The sequence below is a fragment of the Poecile atricapillus genome, chromosome 6 (assembly GCF_030490865.1).
Source record: "Poecile atricapillus isolate bPoeAtr1 chromosome 6, bPoeAtr1.hap1, whole genome shotgun sequence".
In the NCBI taxonomy this organism is placed as follows: domain Eukaryota; kingdom Metazoa; phylum Chordata; class Aves; order Passeriformes; family Paridae; genus Poecile; species Poecile atricapillus.
This window is the reverse complement of record NC_081254.1, coordinates 9,593,424-9,617,281: the sequence shown is the minus strand read 5'-3', so window position 1 is coordinate 9,617,281 and position 23,858 is coordinate 9,593,424. Positions and strand designations below refer to the sequence as shown.

Here is a 23,858-nt window from a genome sequence, read left to right as displayed (position 1 = left end):
AGTGAAGATAGCAGATTAAAAAAAACCCCACCACTAACCCAAGGCAGTACTGAAAAATGGGTCAAGGAAATGAGAAAAAAGTTATGTCAGGAACCCATAATTCAGTTTGCCTCATGTTCAAATCAAGAAAAGAATCAAAGATTAGCAACCTCTCAGAAAATGTACAGATAAAATATATGTGTGTGCAACAGATTTTTTGGGCAGTTTTAGCTTTGACAGAATTCAAATCTGTAAGTTTGGATGATTTTATTTATTTTGCTTACAGTTTTTAATTTATTTTAGCTTAATTCTTGGGTATTAATCTGCTTGGGTACATCCCACACACTATATTGAAAGATACTACAGTATTTCAATGCATTTTTATTTTCATTTTTGAAGAGCATATATACCTTCTCAGTCTCATTTTTTTCTAGAATCTTTGTAGTTATTGCCATATTCAGTATTATTTTAAAAAAAATAATGTATGGCAATGTTGAACCCAGTAATCTTTAAAGAAATTCACCCCACAATTTTTTGTTTGTTTGTTTGTTTCTGTGGAATTTCTCATGATAAGTATCCCAATAAATGTATCTGAGGCACCTCAACCCTTCAGCAAAGCAGCCCACAAATGACCACAGGTTTATGGATCCCTCTAGGCAGGCTCATCTGAAGGTGCTGTCACCCTCTGTGGCTTCAGCCTCCTGTTTTCTATTTATTTATTTGAAGGCTTGGATACCATTTTCATTTCTTGTCTTGAGCAGTTCATAGGCTGAATTAAATTTGCCTCTATATTTCCTTTTTAAACAAGATAGAAATATGATAACTGATAGCATGCACAAAATATTCCTTGAAACTGCATTGGCAGGAAGTCAGAGAATAACGTGCTTGGGTAAATCAGCGCCACTCACCAGCCTGGCCCAGTGAGGGGCATTTATTTTCTGAGTGTGTGGTCTGATGATACTCAAATGATTCTCATTAATTCAGTGACTTTGGGTCCCTTTTGGTATCAAGCATGATTTGACAGACACCTATATCAGATATTCCTGCCCCCCTGTGTTACTATATGTCTATTTTTTAATAAGAACCTGTTTTATTGCCTTAGTTTTAGATACCATTTTAGAAACTTTCAGAAGGTCATGAACTCCTTGAGCTTGGAACAGTACAGAAAGTCTTTGCTGGGGGACAACCATGCCATGGAGAGATTATTTTTAGCTTTTAAGCAAACCAGACAAAACATTGCCTCAATCTGGATAGGAAACTGCCTAAAAATAGGCATATCAAAAATCTTTCCTTTCGTCCAGTCTGTTTCTCATGAGTGACCATCTCCTACAAACATTCACCAAAGGGAGCTCAGACTCTGAGAAGCAGGAAATATAACCCCTCAAAATTTTATTTCTCTTAAAATTTTATTTTCTGCATTTTCCAATTGGTTCAAAAGCCAACCAGTAGAAGAGGTAACCCAGCCTTCCTCCCGCACCACTGCCTTGGCCTCTGAAAGCAGTGGCCAGGCAGAGTCAGACACTGAGCCCAGCAGTGAAAAATGCACTGTTTGACCCTCAGAACTGCTTAGGTGGGCCATCACAAATAATGGCATCTATTTATCTGTTTCAACTGGACAATTATCCACCCAAGGGTCTCCCCCAGTGTGCTGGTTTCCGAACTCCTTGAAGATAATGCAGAGAAAAGAGGAGATTGCTCAGCTTTTGGCCACCTGGATCACACTTCCAGTGTGAATTGATGCACTGATCCCGTGAGGGGCTGAACCAATGCCTGAGGTGTGAACTTGCTGTTGTTCTTAATGGAATTTGTACTTCAGCTAAGCACAGCAATGTTAACAGCATTAGAAAAGATGCTACAGTAAAACGCGGCTTGAACATTTAAACAATTTTTTTAAGGCTTCACTAAAAGCTAAATATTATCTCCATCTTAACATACACAAAGCTGCAAATAAACTGAAGGTATTGACATATGTCTAAATGCCAGTATTTAACATAAGGAACAGCAGTATAACAAATGTCAGAACTGATCAGTGCTCAGAAATGTCAATGTCATCTCTCAAATTCGGCAAAAAAGATAATGAAACTGTGTCCCTCCCTAATAAAACCATTCCCTCCTACTCAGCAGGAACATGAAAAAGAATCTCTCTGACAAAAATATTATTTTTGTCCTGACCATAACAACATTAAGAATGCCCAAAACAAGAAGTCCAAGATAGACTTAGATGGATAAATCTGTCCTTGTGATCTAATGTCAGGTTATGAAAGGGAGACTTTAGAAAGAACCCAGAGCTCCTGCAGTCAAAAAGAAAGATTTAATAGAATTTATTAAGCTATTAGGCAACAAAAACGCCATCTCCTCATGAGAAATTTAAACTCCCCTGAACAGCCTTATCTGAAAGTGAGAGGAAGAAAAGCAACAGTCATTGACCAGCTCAGGTGCCTGTGCTGATAAGATGGACATTAGGGGTATTCCAGTAGCATTTCAGATGACAAAGAACAGCCTAAACATCAAATGTCTCAAATGTCCAGCCTAAAACTGAGCAAAAATTGCAATCTTCTCATAAAAATATGTTGATCTTGGTGTGAATATTCATACGAGTGCTTACTTTCAGATAAACACAAATATATCAGTCTGTTGTCCAGGCTAATATATTTTGACCAACTTTAAACTGAATTAGGAGAGACTACTGCTAATAAAATAAATAACATATAGGTAATTAGCTTTCTCAAAAACAAAGTTTACCACCCTCTGAAGTGTTGTCAGAGTGCTACTTTCAAATTTAATATGAGCATTGTGAAGCAGAGAAAAGTATGTTACTGGTACATGCTTGAATTTTCACTCAACTAATATGAAAATATTTGTAGACTGACAAAAGACAATTTTTACAGAAAAACAAAAAATAAACATAAGGGCTTACAATTTGGCTATTCCCAAGTATTTCTAGCATACCTCTCCTGGAAACTTGCAGCCACAGCTGCTGTGGTCACTGCTGCAACTCAAATACAGTGGGTAAATAAAATTAATTTTAAACTGGTTAACACAACCACAGGCACATCTTACTTTGCTGTAGTGAAGCCAGAGCTCAGCATGGGCTCCTTTTTTCAGTGTTTAATCAGCTCCTAACTCGATTTGTATAACTTATGTGGGTCTCTACAGCTGCACTAATCCTAAACTGCCCTTTTCCTTACATTTCACAGCAGTTCCAGTTACCAGACTGCAGCAGACATGTAGAAACATAGAACAGGAATACAGAGAACAAAAATCTCCTGTAAATCAAGTCGTGGACACACTCTATAAATATATAATAAGAAAAATGCCTTGCTGGTTTCAAGGTGTATTTTAAAATGAAGCTTATTTTGTCATCAATCTGAGCAAACTCATTGGAAAAAGACTGAAATGGGCAGATGAATCTAATTCAAAGAGGGAGAATGAAGTGTTAAGAAGCTCATATTTCCTTGGTGACCACTTCATAATATTTTTATTAACCTGCCTCACACCTTTCAGCTCCACTGAAGGGAGACTAAACAAGTTATCCATCACACACTAAATTGCAGGACAAGGGTAGCTGCTCTCATCCTGGAGCCTGTGTGCTTAGAGAACCCATAAGTTTGGTGCACCTCTGGCTCCTGTAACCCTCCCTTGACCTCATCTCAGCCCTGGCAGGAGCAAGGTGTGATTTTAGCCCTTACCTGTCAGCTGAAAAATATCTATCAGTATCGCAGCAAAACCACCCTCTGTTTTCCCTAGAGCTCCGTGACACCTGAGGCTGTGTGCTTTGGATGGATATTATCCAGCAGCCCACCCACTGTGTTCCTGCACCATCTGCTTTCCCAGCAAAACCACACGACACATTTACAAGCCTGTAAAATCTGCTGTGGTCTTCCTAGGTGCTCAGACATGACCAGACTGAGGGCTTAAAATATTCTCAAATGACATTGCAGCAAATTTTCCTATTTACCATTTTAATTATATACAGCTTCATTAAAACTTTGTTACCACCTTTCATGGCAGTCCTTGCTCATCTGAACAAATCCTTTAAAATGAAACCCACAAGAAAAATTAGAAACCGTGATGCCAACCATTCCTGCAGGACGCTATGGACTATGAAGGGATGTAGTGTTTTGAACAGCTGAGAAAAATGGAAGCATTTTTTATACAAAATCATCATTTTGAAAAAAAGTAGTTAACTTTCTGCATCAAAGAATTAAGAAGAAATAAAATATAAAGAATTGAAATATAAAGAATTCATGACTGGGGGAGAGAAAGGCATTCTGGCTACTGCTCTGAAAACCTCTATCAATTTAATTCTCTTCAGGACAGGTGGTGAAGGAGTCATTGATTTGATTTTTTAATGGAGAAGCATTAAAAAAAGGAGTATTTTGGCACTTTGAGGATCTTACTGGAAAGACTTATCCAAGAGAAAACGTCTGCAGCACACAGTTCTAATGAGATTCTCTGCCACTTAATTACATTTTTAACCTGAAAATGGTAAAGGATGAAACCTGACAATTGTAAGGGCTTAACTAAAACTTTTTCTCAGATTTTATTTTGTAATGAAAGAATGTATAATCATAAGCCAGCAAAAATAAACCTATGGTCTGAATTTCAGTGAGGATATTATCTTTCCTGTGACCTCTTTAGTATAGTCTCTAGAACAACCAAGTCAGAAGCATAAGTAGCAAACTTTTCAGAACTTTCTCTGAAGACACCTTAGGTTTTTCCACATTGAATATGAACCCTAAACAAGATTGCAATTGTGTATTTTCTGCTTCACAGAAGTGTCAAGATAAAAAATGTTCCTTTGTGCTCGCAAAAGAATAAATTATCCAATTATCAGTCTTCTTGGACATAAAAATATTTCTCAAAATCATCAAACAGATTATATATCACAATTGATTTTAAACATATTAGCAGCATGATTGAATGTTTGCCTGCATTCAATGTAATCACTGTCTTCTCCTTTTAATATTTAAAGCCTCCCACTTTCAGGCTACTATATTTGGTGCTTTGCAGAGAAAGAAAAGTAGAAATAACAGAAATTAGAAATCGCAAATAACAGCCATTTATTGCAGCCAACAAACATCAGAGGTGACGTGCAGTTAGTCATTGTGAAGTAGCTCAGCATGAATTTTCCAATAATTCAGGAATATGCTATTTGTCTGGAAAACTACTGGACTTCAAATCTAGGAAGTAAAATGCCCCTTCTGACACGTCCACTTCAACATATTACAATAGCACCAAACCAGAAATTCAGAAAGCTCACTTTTACAGTGGTTATAGTGTGAGGTAGTAGCTCACAAATGTAAAGCTTTGTTTTGGTTTTTTTTAAGAAGTTATTCCTTATGAACCCCTTATAGAGAAAATGGAAATTAAATAATCAGTTTTGAGGGATACTCTTATTTCACTCTATCACTGTATTACGTGGAAGAAAAATACATGCAATGCATATGATGCAAAAATGCCAGAGCTTTGGGAAGCTCTGAATGAAAATGGAATATTCCTTGGGAAATGTGGTAAATGAGTGTCAGTGTTTCATACAGAAATCATCAGAATGTCAGGGAAAATAACAAGCAGTCATGAAGAGAAACACTAAGCTTAAGTACTAAATTGCAGATGAATCAAGGTACATCACCCACCCTTCACACACAAAGCAGTCTGAGCCAGGCATAAGAACTGAATGCCTCGGTGCCCCTCCTGCCCTGGCCATAAGGTCTGAGCCCCTTTCAGATTCAGGGCCCTTCATACACCATGTACACACCCAGAGCCTTCATCAGCCACAGCTGCACTGCCAGGGATTCTGCCCTGCCCACCAGTGGTCCAGGTGCCACTTTGGAGCCTGCAGTCCACCTTTCCTTCCTCAGGGGCAGTGTGACTCAAGGAAAGACCACAGAGCACTAACATTTTCAGAACCCAAGCAGTGCACAGAATTGCCCTTCTAAACCAAATCCAAATCTTCTTCCTGCTGCCAACAAACTAGAAAGGCTATTTTAGTGTATACTTGTCCACCATTACAGGTCTATGCTGGTGTGGCTTTACATGACAACACGCTCCTGAGGCAGGACTCAGATGTTGGATGGTATGTAAGGGGACCACTTCTAATTAATTTATGCTACTGGACATATATAAGAAATATATATCACAGTTGTTTCTCAAAATTATACACTACATAAAATGCAAAACACATTTAACCATAAATACTAAAACACTTAAAATATTTCATGCACAAGTCAAATTGAAAGAAATTACTTCTTCTCCAGGAATCTGGGCTTTGACTAATGCTTTTCCCTTATTCCAGCCAGGCATAAGCCTGTGGCATGTGATGAGAAGTTATTGAGACATTTACTTAGTAACAAAAATTTTCAGAGTCTTCTCTGCAGAATAAAAACTTTGCCTTCAAACCACCTGAGTAGTAAAAGCAAAATGTTGCGCTGTTTATTAGAAAGGGTCTCCACAGCAATCCCCATTGGTCATACCAAAAGCATTTGGACTTCATCCTTTTAATTACCCCCAGAAACATTTTATCACAAATGTCCAGTACTGTAATACAGTGAAAAGCAATACCAAATATTTTTGTTAGCCACCAAAATTAATTCATTACTTCATAAAGAGCCAAAAACTTAACTGAATTACATCACTGAAATTAACCATCATTGAATCTTCAGATCACAAGAAAGTCAAAGCCAAACAGACAGCATTTCAACCCAATATGCTGGGGATTCAGGGAAGTTGAAATATTAGATCAAATGATTAATTATTTGATAAAATATAAGGCAAAATCAGAGGCTTTACAAATTTGTACAGCACTATATTGCTAGTGCTGTAAAAGTGCCTTCAATTCTAGGTTCAGAACATTTAATGAAAGCTGGTAATTAATTTACTGGCCTAATAATCCACTCTTCAGCAATCTGAGAAAAGTTAACAGAAACACCTTTCTGGCCATGTTCATCCTCTCTGGAAATATTTTGAAATTTGTTGCAATAAATAACTGGTATTCTCATCCTCCTGTGCAGAGAGGTTTTTGTGACATTACTCTCAATTACTAAATTACTCCAAAAGAATTAAATGGAATGAAACAGTTAGATGGCTTGTGGTATTAAATAAATCATCAAGGAAGATTAGGGAACTTCCCCATCCCACTGAATTTCTATTCTCAGTAATAAAGCAATATCTGATCCAGAGTTACATCACAGACCAGCAGTCATGGAAAATGACATTACCACTGTTTTCATGATGATTCATATCTCTAATTTTCAAATTCTCTTGACAGTCCTCCTGTGTCACAAACAGCATTAACGTCACACTAGAAGAAAACCACAGGCCTTAAGGCCATTTCTGAGAAAGGAGTTTGTAAAAGACATTGACTGTTATTTCCCAACCTAGGCTATTTTAAAAGAAGCATCTATGGGAGAGCAACAAAGTCAATGGACAACACAGCTCTTCAATATTGCTCAGAATAACAAATCACAGAGCAAAATAAAAACTTATTTGGCCATAAAAACAAAATCTACAATATTCCATATTGACAGCTCTCATTTTAGGAAAAAATCTTTGCATACCATCTTGCCCATGCAGTCTGAGTCATGAAAAATGCAAAATGCAAAAGTTAGTGTAGAAAGCCAAAATTAATTCAAGTAGTTGAAGAGTTCTGCTCTCTGACTTTGTTTCAGCAGCAAACAAAATCAGCTTTGAGACACTTTCTTTCATCCCCTCCCTATGTGAAGAACAATTTGCTCATTAAATCCCTCTGAGGCTGAGGAACAGCTCCAAAAACAGAGCCCAGTACCCGGCTGCATTCCCACAGCTGCTTATGCTGGCATAATGCGCTGCCATTAACATCAGAACGACCCCATTTCCTGGAGCCAAGGGCTGCTCCACACACAGCCCAGAGGAATGGCACATGCAGAAAGAGCTGGCTATTTATATATTTTGCATCTGCTTTAATTACACTACCACTACAGCAAACAACAGCAATACACTTTATAAAGCACTGACAAATTTTATGGTAATTGGAAAGCCCAATTAGCAATTCTCACACCACAGAGATTTTGTTTGATTCAGCAACAGTAAAAGAAAGAAAAATTTAGTAGAAAAAAAGGTTCAAAGGTACTTGAAGTTCCAGAGGAATCCAAGTCTGTAATTTAAGGCATATTTAACACATGTTTGAAATCTATTCTCCTCAACAAGGGCTCTGACTTGGGAACGTGCTTCTTGAACCCATTCTCTGGATTTTTTTCCCTCATTGGCATAACAGGCTTATGGTTTCTCTGGAGGAGTATTTTCTCCCGTAGAAACCATCCAGAGCTAAGAGAAAACACAACTTTTTCCTAGCAAGTTGCATGCCATCATAAAATATTTCTGAACAGAAACACGATCAGCAGCTACACTTGGCAAAAGGAACACTCAAATGAGAGTTACCCTCATAAATCCCTGAGTTTATATTGATGTCACATGGTGTTAAAAAACCCACAAAAAGCTCACAGGAAGTGTGAGCTGGTCTTGAAACCATGACAACAAGGTGCCAGAGCACCAGAGCAATGAAGAGCCCCCAGGAAGAGAGTACTGGAAATCATTATTTCATTGACAATTAATTGTTCAAATAGATTCAAGCCAAAACTCTAATAGAGTAAAAGGTTAAATAATAACTTTATGGTAGCAGATAGGATGAAAATAGGATCTCAAGTTAGCTTAGACAATTATAAAGCTAAAAATTACTCCTAGGGAAATTTGTGTATGTAAATGATAGTATAATGAACTGGACCCAGACCACCACACACATATTGTGAGTTTTGTTATATAAGTGTGAGTGACCAAATCACCCATTTCTTTGTTACCAGTGTTTGTTGGCTTTTTGTATAAATGGCTGTGCTTGCATCCTGAAATGAGTGATGCCTGGCACCCCATTCTGCAGAATGACAACAAAACCAAATATCTCATGTGTATGTTGATTGGTTCTTGCACAATGGGTGAAAGAACCCTGCTTGAGGGACAGCCACACCACACAGTGCTTCCCTGTGCTGCTTTATACACCTTTCACCCCTAAAATATCTATTGCCCATGGTGATTCTACTCAATTCCCAGTCAAGATATGTCACCAGCTGGATCAGAGATCCAGCCCTGTTATTCCAGAGCAGTTTAGAGAGGTGCACAGCTATGCCAGCAATGAAACCTTACCGTTTAATAGGAGAGACAGACCCTAAGTACGAAGTAAAGCAAGCCCAACCTCAGCCTTTGGAGGAATTATGAATTTTCTAGCTCAAAATAGGCCCTGGTGTAAACAGGATTGACTGCACTTTTTACATAGACTAAACAAAGCTCTTAAGTTACATAAATTCTATTTTCATAAGAAATCAATAGGAAAACAGTTTCTGTAATTCTATTTCTTCAGCTCCTGCCACACAGCTGATATGACTCATGATCCTCAAAGCAGTTTCAACTCTCAGGGATATATATTAGTGCCTGCCTCATTCAATTTACCACGGCACTGTTCTGCTGAGATACAGACACCTGCTTTATGGCTGTGAGAAAAACAAACGGCTTGACAGCAATTAAGGTAAAACTTCGCTTTGGCATAAAGTCTGGAAAACTGCTATTTCCTCAGTCTGTCATGCTCTCTGAAGAAAGGGTGGGATATGTTAGCAAATTTTAATGACTGATGTTAAGAGGAAATGAGGGATATTCAGAGAAGTATACTTGCAGATTAAAATCTGGCAACCTAAAACTTCTGCGTAGTTTTTATTCTCAAAGTCTCAAAGCTGGAAAAGAATTCACTGAGCTACAATTTACAATGATTGCCAGCAACACTTTCCAAGGATTTTGCATCTGTCACTTGTTACTGGATTTAATTTTACTAGACTGAATGAAAACTATTCTCTTTTGTTTGGAAAATACTCAAAAGTTTTCCTTTGTAATTTATTTTTTTCCAATTTCTATCCTTCTTAACAGTTAGAAATGAAGGCTTGACCTTTGGCACAATGCCTGCTTAAAAAGAGTTGTTCCATAATTTCTGTCTGCATCTCCATTTAAAACATTTGAAAAATTCCCTGTGGCATTCCCTGTGTCAGTATCCAGCAGGGCTGATTTGGCTCTGGACAGTGGATCACATTCCCCATAACCATTCACCTATCAGAGAAGACATGAATATGTCTTATCCTGGATCTATCTATCCCTCCATGCCCACAGGCAGTGCCCAAAATTACTGCACTTCCTTTCTCTTGACCAGCCTGATTCCATAAAGGGAAAGAAATCCTGTTACAAACATTACTGTAGGAAAAACAAAACCAAAAAAACAAAGTCCCAAAACTTCAAAAGGCCAATGTAAGCTGTGGAGTAGAAGTAACAGTGATGAAAACAGGTCATTCCAAATGGATGTGAGGGAGCCAACACAGTGGTGTCACACCACATCGCTCTGCACTAAGGCCATGCAGGCACACCGAGGGGAACTAATATTAAGCTGATATAGTCAAGCTAGAGCAAAATAATATGGATGTATTTCTCTTTAACCAGGTTTACTTGGGTTAAATTCATACCAAGCAGAAAAAAAAAAGCCTCTTAAAATTAAAGGAAAGAAAGCTTCATGTAGAATTTTACATCACTTCAGCTAAAACCAAGGTAATCCCATGTACACATGTATGCATGTGGACAAACATACAAAACAGTGAATTTCTTAAACATTCTCACCTAGAAAATGTAAAAAGTGGTTTTGGGAGACTTATGGAAATCCAAGAGCTTTTATTGACTAATAAGTCTTCATCATTTACCTCATTACCAAGAAAATGTGAAAAGCAGATTTTTAATTTCCTATATTTTGTACGCGAGAAGACCAAAAAAGTAGCAAAACCAAAATAAAACAAACAAGCAAAACCCTAGAAGTAGTCCCATTGTTCTCCAAGAGGCATGAGTATCTCAAGCTTAATGTGTAACCACAGATTTCTAAACCTTGGTCAATCTTCCTAATTCAAAGAAAAAAAAAATAAATCCAGCAGTTTAAAACAAAGTGTGAACAGACAAAACATCAGATCAGAGGACAAAATACCATGAAAAGCTTCATCACACACTTGCCACTGCTTGTTATTTTTTGCCATCTTTGGTCTTCACTACAAATTGCCATCTTTGCATGTTTGTTGTCTTTGCATGTTTTATGAAAAGAGCATCTGGTAAGCAAAGGAGGGAAGAGAAACATCAACCTTGTGATCTTTTCCTTCAAAATACACTTCATCCTTTTCAGACTTGTCTTGGTGGACCTGCTAGATTGTTAATCCCTAGGCAGTTTCTGACAAAACATCCTTGATAGATGTGACAAGGTATGTCAGCTTTGTATCTCTAGTATTTTGTACTCTAAGGGCTCTGGTTACTCTGCACATCTCTTTCCAAAAGGCAACATGATTTTTCTGGCATTGGAATAGGCAGGACAAAAGAACAGTTTCCCATAACAACAACAGTGCTATTTGTGCCTGCTCAATTCAGCAGCATTCAGCAGCGTGCACACCCAGCCTGGTGACACTGCCCTGGTTACAGTGACACAGGGTGTATCTCCTCAAATTCAGCCAGCAGAGCATGTAAACCTAATTAGATTTAATAAGTAGCATTTACATTAAAACAGTAACAAAAACCAAAGCCCATCAGGATGGATCTGCCTTGATTATTTTATTTTCCAAAAGAAAAATATCCTGCAGCATTTCAAGATTCCTGTATATGCTAATAATCTGTCCCCCAAGACAGACACTTTTATTTGCCCTTAATAACTAACTTAACATAGGGATTAAAACCACCTGCTAAACACACTGTGGACATCTATCAAACACATTTCTGTATATCTGATTTCTAAACTGAGAGATCTGCATGTGCCCTGAACTTATGCCTTTATGAAACACCACAGAAAATCAATTGACAGGAATCCTGTGGCATCATCGTGGTTTACTTTAACAGGGGTGTAACAGTAAATGAAAGACAACTCTTGGTACACAGAATTAAAGTCACAGAAATCTGTAACATGCTCACCTACCTAGTGAGTTGTCCTAACTTTTCCATGATAAAAGGAATTTAATAAATGTTAAATTACTGGGACAAGTTCCAGTTCTGGGATATCAGAGTGCATGACTGCAGTAACTAAAAAAGGGAAACATCATCCTGTTCTCTCTGAAACTGCTTGTGTTATAAAAGCAGCAGCACAAAGGCATTCCAAACAAGGAACATACTCCATGTCAGAAATGTGAAAGAAGGTGTATGGTAACTAGCCTTGCTCAGTTCAGAACCAGCCATCAATTTGGGAAAGCTAAGGTAGAGTTCCTGTCCTTTCCCAATTGTGTACTCTTGAGAGCATCATTCTTTACTGAGTATTTACTGAGAAACTAGGCAGCAATTCCTTGTGCTTAGACTTACGGAAAAGGTGATTTTATGGCAAATACCAACATTTTGGTTCAGAATCAGGAGGCTTCATAATACACCCAGCAGGTTCTTGATCACAATACTTATTCCCATCACAGCAGATTGAGGCTACAGCTCTCTATCCTACACACTTATTTCATGGGTTTTGCTCTTTGTGCAGTACACATCTTTTGGGGAGCAGACTGCCACATCTGAAAGATGTTTTCAAAAGTGACCTTGGCATTGGATATTTTTTTAGACTAACAGTCGAGCTCAATGTAAATAATACCCCTGCTTACTGTAGATCAGCTCACTTCATTCAGGTGCTCCAGCCTATGCTCAGACAAGACACTAGCTCAAACTAAATGGCCAAGTGATTCATTCATCCTCTTTCACTAGAAACAAATTACTGTGCATTTTCACTTCAACAGAGTAACAGTTGGGGTTACAGCTTTATTGACTGGCCTAAGGGCTTGCAGAGTGAATATTTACCAACAGCATTTACTTGGTTTTGTTAAAATGAATACAAACAAGAGAGAAAATTCATATCAGCAATCAGCCCACTTGACAATACTTCTTAAACGAATAATAAAGCATTGCTTTCAAGAATGCCACATTCCAGTAATGTTCCTGGTGGGGGGGAAAAGAAAAGTCTTTTGCTGACCTTCACCAGACCTTGGGCATAAAAGAATGCACATCTTTCAACATTAAATTCTGTGAGAAATGTGAATCTAGATGTCTCAAGAATACAGAACTTAGAACTCTTGCAGAAATTTCCATTAGGGAGACAAAATCATAGCACAAGAATTTTCCAAAAATATTTGAGAATTAAAAAATTTTTTAATTCAAAATCTATGGCATAAACACAAGACAGAAAAACTTGCTTTAATTCCACTCTGTATCTGAAGGGTTTTGACCTTAAATCCCTGAGAAGAGTGCCCTAGCTCCAGCAGAGTTCAAGGTGAGCAGTCACAGCCTCCCTGATGATATACTTCATCATTTATAAAATACATTTACACACACTTGTTTTTTTATTTTTATTTCTCCTCTCATTTCAGCTACTGAAATTCAGTTGTTTTATAACCCAGAGGGACATCCAAACCATTACTTACCAACAGGTAAGTACTTAAATTCAGTGTGACCAGAAAAAAACAATTGCCACTTTGACTATCATCAAAAATGTAGAAATAAAACACTCAGAATTTCTGTCTCAGATCCAGCAATGAGTGAGGAGCATGTGCAGATCCTCCACCAGACCTAAGCAATCACTGATTCAAAAGTTGCCCCCTCACAGAACAGATGAATGTTTCAACAGGACTTGGTAATTTCTGTAGTGAGAGGCTTGACATTGGGAGGTACTGTTTGCTGGCAAATGGAAGCAGTGTTTTTTAAAGTATCTTTTAAAATCTTTTCCCTTGACTTTTGACTTCCAAATGATGTGTTACACTCCCTCATTGCTCTGCTAGTATTTGATTAGCTTTTGGGAAATGCCAGCCTGTTTCTGCTTCAATGGCTTTGTCTAAAACCTTGAATTATCTTTCCTAGTTCTCTCAAAAAGCTATTTCCTACCTAATGTGGTTTATTAATCTCCTGCATTACTGACAAAGCAAATAGAATATTAAGTGGGATACTTCAGCAGCATCTGGCAGGACAAAATATCTGGGAAATACTTGAAATTGTTCTGAACTATAACATCTTTTCCTCAGCTGTTTCACTGAAGAATTAAAAAAAACTTGGTCACTGAAAAAACCTCACAATATCTTAAAGACTGGGATGTGTACCATGATTTTCCAGTGGCTTGGCTATTAGCATAGTCCATGTGTTTATACTCCAAAATGCAAATGGTGTGGAAGACCTAACTGTGGTTCTAATTTTTATGGGTAAAATATTCCTTTAAGAAATTTTTTTTGCTAAGCTATGTCCCTGTGGTCAGACAAGTCTGCTAGATAAATGATGCAAGGAAATCTAGTCTTGGGGCATAACATAAAGCTGCTTGCTTAGAGAAATGCCAGTCTCATAAAAGCCAAGTCTTCCTGGCAAAAACACAGCAAAGGATTTCAGTTATTGATGTGTTTACTGATACAACCCCACACCACTGCAAATTCATGAAACACTTCCTGACACCAGACTGCTCCTCCTGGCCACTCAGGTCACACCAACACATGACCCATGGTTATAGGAATTTATAAAATCAAACACTAGAGGAATATGGGAAAAAAACTCCACGCGAGTAACCCACCCAGGAATCAACAACACTTTTTTTGGGAGTCAGCTGGTAACAGTGGCCTGCATTTATCTGTCTACAGCTGATACATATCAGCATTTAGACTTTGAGAAGTTTCACTCTTTAGGTTGTTGTCCAGCAAATCTCCAACAAACCAACTGTAATTACATTAGAGTAGAATAGTATACTAATTTTTTGTGAGATATCAAAAGTTTCCATTAAGCAGTTAAAACAAAAGATGCTTTCTTCCTACCTTAGCAATGTGAGTCTGTCTCCTCCTGCATCTTCTGTGTTGCTTGCCTGTGTAGAGAGGAAAAACAGAATGTATGAGGCTGGATTTCAATTCCAGACTAGTTTGGTCACTGCTCACTTGTGCTTTCTTAGCTATTTTTGGGAGGATAAACACCACTTCTGGATCTTCAAAGCATTTTCAATATTCTTATAGTCAAGACCTCAGCCCTGCTGAAGGAGCTGGACAGGCTAACAGAATCCTAATAGAAAACATAGTAGTGGTCATTCAGGAATCAAAGGTCATCCCCAAAGTTCTGATCTCATCCTGGGTCACAGGTCACTGCAAGAGGACAAATGGTCTTGCAGGATCAAAGGTCATTGAAAGGTCAGGATGGGCTCAAAATGTTGCCAAAAGGTCAGAGGTCATCCAGAGCTCAAAGGTCACCCACATGTTCAGAAGTAACAGAAAAGGTCAAGCGGTCACTGACAGCCATCCAAAGGGTCAGAGTAGTCAAAAATGTCATGCATTAAATCCCCTTCTGCTCAGGGTACTCACAATTTTACACAATATAAGAGCTGTGACAACCCTGTAACTGGTAAATATTATAGCAAATAGAAGATACAAATATAAAACAGCAAGAGCTCGTAGTTGAATACAGGAGACATCTATAAGGAGCACCAAAGTAGCCAAATGGGAAGGATTTTAAAAGTCTCTCCCCAAACCAACTGGAGATTTTGTCATTTAAGATTAAGCTACATTTTCCTTTTGAAGGACCTCAGTGGTGTTATTATTAATTTTATAATTTAATAGAGTTTTGAATCAGATCTTGTATTATCTGGACCTCAGACAGTTAACCATGTAAAATGGAAACTGGAAAATCTGTTCTAGTTTTGATACCCCTTCCACATTTTATCCTTTTGTTCTTTGTGATCCTTCCCACCTTTATAAAATAGAAAATTAAAAATAGAAAATTCCAAACATTCACCAAATTGTAGTATAGACACAAAAATGTTATTGCAATTACATCCATCGTGCAGTTATCAGGTAGCAGTAAAAAAGCCTTACCCAATCAAAGCTGTCCAGGAGGGACTTGTCATTCACAAAAATTGATCAAGTAACCTTGATCAAGCCTCAAGTAACCTTAGGATAACTGTCATGGAAATATAAAACTTCTGGTTTAGTCCTAAGTCAGGGAAAAACGCCTAATTCCAAGAGAGGCAGAATACTAAACAGTTTGGCAAGCATTGAACCACCTTGTCAAATAAAGCAAGACCCAACCTAACACACACACAAAGTACTTAGTGCCTGCCAGGAGGAATTTCATACACAGTGCTGAACTACAGAATTTCCATTCACTTACAAGCCTAATGCTGATTATGCTCAGCTGAAAAGGAAGATAATGAGCTCAAGAGCTCTCATATCAATGGGCTGGCACGTGAGAACGCCCACCTGGAACCCCAAGTCTCTTCATTTTCTTTCTTTGCTCTCCTGCCCTAATACGTGCACATAAACCCCAGTTTCACTATAAATTTCCTGACTGTAAATAAGAGATTGCAATTGTTTAATCCTGTTGCCCAAAAGTACTTCTTGTCACTTTCCAGCATCACATTGTGCTGGATTTACCAGCCAATACAACTCTCTGAGCACTGCAGACATTCTGGGGCAAGGAAAATTCCTCCTCAGGAATTCCTGAGAGCTCTTCTACCTTGAGTTATTCTAAGATCATAAACCCGGGAATGCCCCCTGCAAACTCCAGCAAGTGAGTGCATTTCATCCCACCCCAAACAGCTGCTTTATTTGATTCTGGACTTGCTCCAACATTTTGTTAAACATCTGGGCACTTATCCAAGGCCTGCCCTTTCCCATGCAGTGGCTGCTGTTCCCCCAGGTTAAAGAGTCAGCATTATTTTTGTTCCAATTCCATCTGGAAAGATCAACTTTTAATTATTGCATGGTCTTCATTGGAACCTTTTTGCCAAGAGGCACTAAGTGTTTTCTTCCTGAAATTCACAATATTAACAAAGAAAATAAACTCTCCATGGAAGTGGCACAGCTATGAATACACACTGTCATTGCTTCTGTCACTGCACCCTAAACACACATCACTGATTTTTTAATCTCACATGGATTTCTGCATAAGAACTGAGATTTCTCCAGGGATCTTCGAAGTTGGTTAGTGTAAGAAATTGCTGTAATTAACAACTCACTCAAAATTTTAAAATACATCCTTTGCAGACAAGGAAGCTGGAGCCACAGAAAAGTACACATCTGCAAAACAAACGTTTTGTATCTGATAAAGACACAAAAACACAGGGATTTTTTTTTTTTCCTTTCCCTTTTAAAGTTAGGCTTTGGGTCTAAATTTTTTTTCTTCTTTCACTAATGGTTAATCTAGTGCAGGATGGTTCACAAAACTGTTGCATATTGCATTTAACCAAACTGGTATTTGAACGGAGGGTAAAATGAACCAAAGAAAAGCCATTTGTTTGACAGTACTGTTCAAAGTGAAAGACTGCAATGCCAAAACATCATTTCAATCAGCACAATCAGCACAGTGCTTTGAGGGCACTCTTTTTACAGCATCTACTTACACAAAAACAGCAGTTTGTAGCCCCCAAGATCATCCTCTTCAGTAGCAAGAGTATTAAAAGATAAGCTAGTACTTTTTAAAAATGCACACCCTTATGACCTGAAACCCACGGTGTTCTGGACATAACTCCTTAAGTTTGTTCTGCTAAGCTTTGCTATGGCAAATATTTTTCTGGCTTCCTATTAAAAGAAAATCATTATAAAAGTACCGTTGGGAGGGAAGATATAATAGCAATTCTCAAAAAACGGCTGCACATATTTCTGAATACAGTATTTCAAAATTCATAGCAAAATGAGCCACTGTGAGCACACCCACAAGATAATTTATTACAATACAACTTTTGAGAGATCACGTGCTCCAGACAGAAAACAGGCTTCTTACAGGCATCATAAAGTCATCCTAAGGCAGAGGTATAGCAAATCTGAGTCAATATCTGACATTTCTTTTTCAGCCACTCTGCAGATATCTTGACACTTCCTAGAGCCAGGAGCTGGAATTTGCATTCCAAAGAGGAACAGAGCTCAACAATACATGTATTAATTTTATTAATGCATCTTCTCTGAGTATGCAATATACAAGAATCACTAAAAACTTGAGTTTCACTTTTTTAAACTGAGATTATATTGCAGCACCTGGTAGCACTGTTACAGATGTTTAGCTTTATTATGCTCTTTGAAAGCTATTATTATGTTTGATAGTCATTTAACAATCAGAAGTCATGTAACATCAGTAAGGTACTAAATAAATTTACAATGGTAATAAATATCTTGCTGGTGAACCAGCAAGAAGTTTTGAGATGAATTGTTTTGGCATGAAAGTGATGAAAGAAAATGCCTTTACTACTCAACTGAAATACTTTATATACATTTTAAGCAGGATGAAAAATTACTGTGCCATTTGATGCTGAGAGCTCACCTTCTAAACAGAGCTTAGGAGATTTGGAGCAAAGATATTCAGGATTTTACTCTTAAGGAATATATTTAATGTTGAAAAACATAATTTTACCAAAGAAAAACACTGTGATAGAAACAGATTGGTAGAAACATATCTTGAAATGTAAAATATTTAAATATTCACTATGACAATTACTTAAGTCTTAATCTCAAAATTTATTGATAGATCAAAAGATCTATAATATAGATTGATAATAATAATTACAGAATATTAAAAATTAGTAGAGGCAGAAAGTGTATGGTTTGACTGGGCCTTCTCTCATTCTATGGCCAGAACATATTAGTCCAGCTTTTCTAGAATAGAAATTATCAGCAGCCTGAGGTTACATCAGTTGACAAAAATTTAATAACAAATTGTTGTTTTTAATTTTGTGGACAGTTTGTAAAAACTCCCATCCACCTAAATGTTTAAATGTTTATTCCTTTAACAGAAACAGCTACTTTTAACTTGAAAAATTACATTCTGGGAAGTGATAAAAAGCAGGCAATCACTCACTGTGTTATCAACACTTGAAACTGATATGATGATGCACTCACCATTTCTCTACACTGAGCTGGGTAATACAAACTAAACTCCTAAAAAAGGCTTTCCAATTACCCTGATTAAATGCATCTATAGTAATTTTTCATTTTGTTACTTGTTCTGTTTGCTGCACAGCAAAACCTCAGTTTAGAAATGCTATCTTACTGCTCTGGCCTGGTTCCTCCCTCCCTGCCTCAACTCAGACCTGTCACAGAGCCCTGAAATGCCACTCTGTGCTCAGAAAGCGTCTTCAGGGGTTTTGTTTAGCCCAATAAAATCAACTGATTGTATTATCCCAGCACCTCCTGCTCTTCTAATTCTTCCAAAAAAAGACTTCTAATAAGCAACTTTGGAGTGTCTACTGCACAGCAGCTTGAAAACAAAAGCAGTGCAGGGGTGGAAGTGTTGGTGCTGCTCACTTACTGTTCAAGCCATCCTCAAAGTCATCTTTCCACCTCCCTCAAATTTCAGCTGACGCATGGCCTCAGAGCACACAATTGCCTTGGCACACTGCCTGCCAGACAAACAAACATTTTGAAGGTGAAGTTCTCTCTCTTTCCGTCAGTCTCTTTTCAAAAGTTCTTCCTAATGTCTCGCCTAGAAGCTTCAGAACTGATTTGTCTTCTTGTGCTCATTAGCACTTTTTTGGGGCAAGGAGCAGAAAAAGGATGCATTTCACTACTGGTGTGGGGTTTGTGAGCCAGAAACATGGACAACTGCAACAGTGGAAGGGCTGATTTGGTTTTGAACACCATAAGCTAAAGTCTAACTTGGGAAGCTGGTAGCTAAATGAACCATTACCCCCATTAGCAATAATTTAGTATGCCTAGTTTGGGAAAGACATATAGAAATATTTTGGAAACTAATTTCATTGCTTAAAAATAAAAATACACCAAACCATACACACCAAGTATTTGGGCATGGACACATCAGACAGGATAGAGTCTGGACTGGTAGTACATTCCTATCCCATAGATATTTTAGGGTATTGCACCATCTGTCAACTTCTCCACCTTTTGAGAAACTCTTAAACCACTTTTGGAAAAAAATTCTGGAGAAAATCCTCTCTGCTGCCCTTCATAATCTGTGATTAATTACCAAAAGGCTGTGGGAGCCCGACACTGCTCTCCATGCAGGTAGGCACTGCTACCAAAGCTTCCTCGCTTTAAAGAAAAGCTGGTTAACCTGCTGGGCATTTGAAATTCACCTTCACCAGACTTCATCTGCATGGCTGTGTTTACATCTCCACGCCCACCTGCTATTTCCTTTAAATGATTTCCGTGGCCAAACCCCAGGGAGCTCAGACAGGGTGGAAGCTGTGAGTGTAGTGCCAGAGCAGCAGCTTGTGAAGCAAGGTGTGTCAGCAGACTGACCACTGCCAGGGACCATCAACCATCAACCCAGCCCAGCACATGTGGCATCCACCTGGGGGAGGAAAACAGGAGCAAAAAGGGAGCATGGCTAAGGCCAGCTCCCAGGAAACTTGTACATTCAAATCTTGCAGTTATTCTTGTAACTCCTTTACACAGTAATAAGGACTGAGAGGTGCTATTTATCTTCCAGCAAAAAGAAAAGGCTACAGCCTTCTGCACACCCCCCCCCCCCCCCAGAACACAAGCCATTGTTCAGAAGACAATCTGCATCCACAGCTATTTGGAACTATTTAAATTAAATAACAGAGAGGGCAGAAGAGAGTCAGTCCCAAATGGTGGCATGTAGGGAAAACCATTCTGCTACATTAAAGATATGCTTTTAATTAACTTCTCTCTGAATGATTATAATTAAAGATTTTACCACAGGTCTTCTTAGCATAATTACCTTCTATTTCCTTGCACAGTGCACATTCCCAGGAAATGGGAATCGAGATTATTTCTTAATTTAAATACTTCCTCAATTATTTTAAAAGTTATTGCCTTTTAATTCTTTTATTATTGTGATTTTTCTTTGTGCTTTTTTGGTCCTTCTCTGATTCTGACAGGCTTTTGCAATACCTCAGAAATACATTTCATGCGGTCAGGTGCAATTGTGAGCAGTTAAGAAATTCCAGGTTGCATTTTACTATGTTTGGATCCAGAAAAACAAGTTCATAAAGAGAGTTATAAACTTACTTTTGGACTGGGGAATAAATGGCTCATTTTTCTCACTGGTGCTGAACATATGGTACAAATTGTTTTCAGTTTTGTTCTGCAGAGTGGCGTCTCCTTTGCTGTTGCTTTTGTATGGAGGTCTCAGCAAACAGACTTGTTGCACATCAGCTCTTGCCATTTGCATTGAATGCAAAAGATTGAGCAGCTATCCTGACTTATTTGAAGACTGATTGTGCAGATCAGTGCATTCACTAGTAATTGCTTGGCTTCCTACTAATATTTCCACTGATAATATAAAGACATACTGGGAACTGGCAATTGGAAAACAGGCCAAGGGAAACAGGCTCCTGCTTCCTCTGCATTGCACAGATATACTGGGTCACATTTTCCCCATCAGTCTGAGATTCCCACTGCAGCATGTTATTAAAACAGAAGGACAGAGGTGGCTGAAGATAAGATTTCGCCAAGGAAGGGGGAGAATAATGCATGGTGGAGAAGGATTTAAGGCAGAGCCTTGCCCTCTCTTGTATCAGTTCCTGCCAGCTCTGCAGCAGCTTTTAATATGCAAGACTTTGTTCTGAAATTCCTCTTAACTGTATCTTCCAGCCCAGGGAAAACAAACAGCAATAACCCAAGAATAAACAGGATCATTCATCTTTTCTTTATTCTTATCTCTGATGATGTTATCTTTATACTGAAATATTATCCAGCCAGAGGCAGTCTTTGGAAACCAAAGACACCTTTGAAGTAGCACCCCTTGAGACAAAGCCCCAGCATCAAATGGCATGTGTGCTGGTTCCAGTTTAACAGGCAGTCTCTGGTGCTGATAGCACATTCACAGAGCTTCAGCACATCAGTGTTCAGCCCAGCTAAGGAACCACTGGCAAACAGAGTTCCCCCTGTTCCTGCACCTGTGTGCACCAGGGAAGTACCAGACAGATAGGTGAGGCTGTGGGCTCACCTGCACATGACACAGCAGTGCAGATACTGACTTTCCAGGCACAAGTTTGAATTTAACATTTAAATTCAATATACATGTAAAAAAAAAAAAAAAAAAAAAAATTAAAGTAATTTAGAAGTTATTACTCTGTAAATCTAATGCCAGGTAATACTTCTATTATACTCTCTACCACCCCTCAAAAAAGCATTTTATATGACTATCTACCACATTTCAGCCACCTCTGTAGCTATTGCAATAAAATTTTCATAGTAACTGTTGCTAGCAATCCAATTATTGCTAAGTCAGTCACCATATGCCTTTCAGCTTTGTCTATGATAAAGAAATCAACAGACAGAAAACTGAGGAAAAAACCACCTATTTCCTGTCAGTATTTCAAAACAAATAAAGAAAACAATTTCCCATAAGTCTCCATTTGGGACTCCAATTCCTCTTTTCTTTCATTAGAGCCCCCCCTCAAAACTGAGTATCTGGCTGTAATTAGATAAAAATTCAGCCTTCTTTGAAATAAACTTTGGGATTTCTGCATATAAACTTTCAAAAAAGGCAGAAAAAATCTGTTTATTTAGACTCCTGTTCAGAATAAGACCTTGTTACTGTTGGCTCTTACCAAGAAAGCCTTGAGCATAGGCAGCTGTTCCAAGAAACACTGAGTTTCTTCCTTGTAGAGTAATTCCCAAGCTTTGGCTGTCTTGTTCCCACAGTGCTTCATTAGCTGCAGAACTGAATGAAATCAGTTCTGTTTATGTAAGAACAGGTATTAATAGAGCCCATGCATGTTTCCATTGCATGCCATGCAAGGACACACAGAATTACCCACTTAGTGAACTCATAGGTGAAACCTTCTGCTAAATGACTACTGAGGCGAGCAGGGTCAAAACAGAAAACAGAATTTTCACTGAGAATTGATTCTGGAGGCACAAATGAGAAGTAGAGAGACATAAATCACATTTAAAGGAAAGCAAGTAGGTCTAGATTTCAAGAATTTTAAATGTTTAGCCATACAGACCCTACATTCTACTCAGTGTCACCTCCCATCTTGCTCAGTATGTGCTAGAGGATTTATTTAGTATATACTGTATTTAGTGCAGTAAATAAAAAAATAAAGTGATACAAATTCAAGAGAACTGTTGAACAAGCCTTTCCCTACCTGTGCATCCTCTTCCCAGTGCTTCTGCTTGATCCAGTGGGATATTTGCCTGAGATATGTATGAACCTCTTCGGCAGCATCCCTGCTTAGTCAAAACTCAAATTTCACTCTACCCTTTCTTATACTGAGGAACAAGGTTAGGAGATGAGCCTAAAGTAACAAGTGAGCTTCCAGGTTTAATCTTTCCACTGTGCACTCAGCAGCCTGACTCAAATCTGTCTCCCTGACCTCTGCCAGCAGCTAGCGTTGCTCCTCTTCCCCGCTCCCAGGAACAGCCCGCCTTCCAACACAAATATCCCAGAGCGGCATCGCATGTCGTCTGACGAAGAGGAGCACAAAGGCTGCGAGGAAGCAGCACCTCTACTCTTTGCTCACCTGTGGGTAATGTAAAGAGCCAGTTGTGAGTCAGTTTTCTTCACAGGATGGGGAAGGGAAGGAAGGATGAACAACAGGTACCTAAAGAAAAGTGTTTGGCAAGGCAGGAGAAGCAAAGTACAAGTGCCTCTCTGCAACAAGGCACTGCAATCCCTAACGAGAACTGCATGAGCAGATGTGGCCCCAGGGATATCCGATACACCTGTACTCCAAAGCTGCCATGTGCCTACAGAAAAGCCTAGCAACTAGGCATCAACAGCAGGAACATCCTAAAATTAATATAAACTACAGAAATCTGAAGAAATTACAGCTTGTGTGAAAAAGCTTTCACAATACACTTTAGAGTGGAGTAAAATAAGCTGCTACTGGCACATCTCAGTCTTCTAAAGAGTCTTTTTTCTCTTTTGGAACTGCATGTAATTGG

General features: G+C 38.5%; 1 protein-coding gene across 1 annotated transcript in view; it reads right to left on the bottom strand.

Annotated features, from left to right (window-relative positions):
* Positions 1-23,858, bottom strand: part of FAM13C (family with sequence similarity 13 member C) — a 139,553-nt gene that overhangs the window by 83,690 nt on the left and 32,005 nt on the right. The window contains exon 6 of the mRNA XM_058840884.1: positions 14,820-14,866. Within this exon, the coding sequence (XP_058696867.1) occupies positions 14,820-14,866 (47 nt within the window). The remainder of the gene's footprint in view (positions 1-14,819; positions 14,867-23,858) is intronic.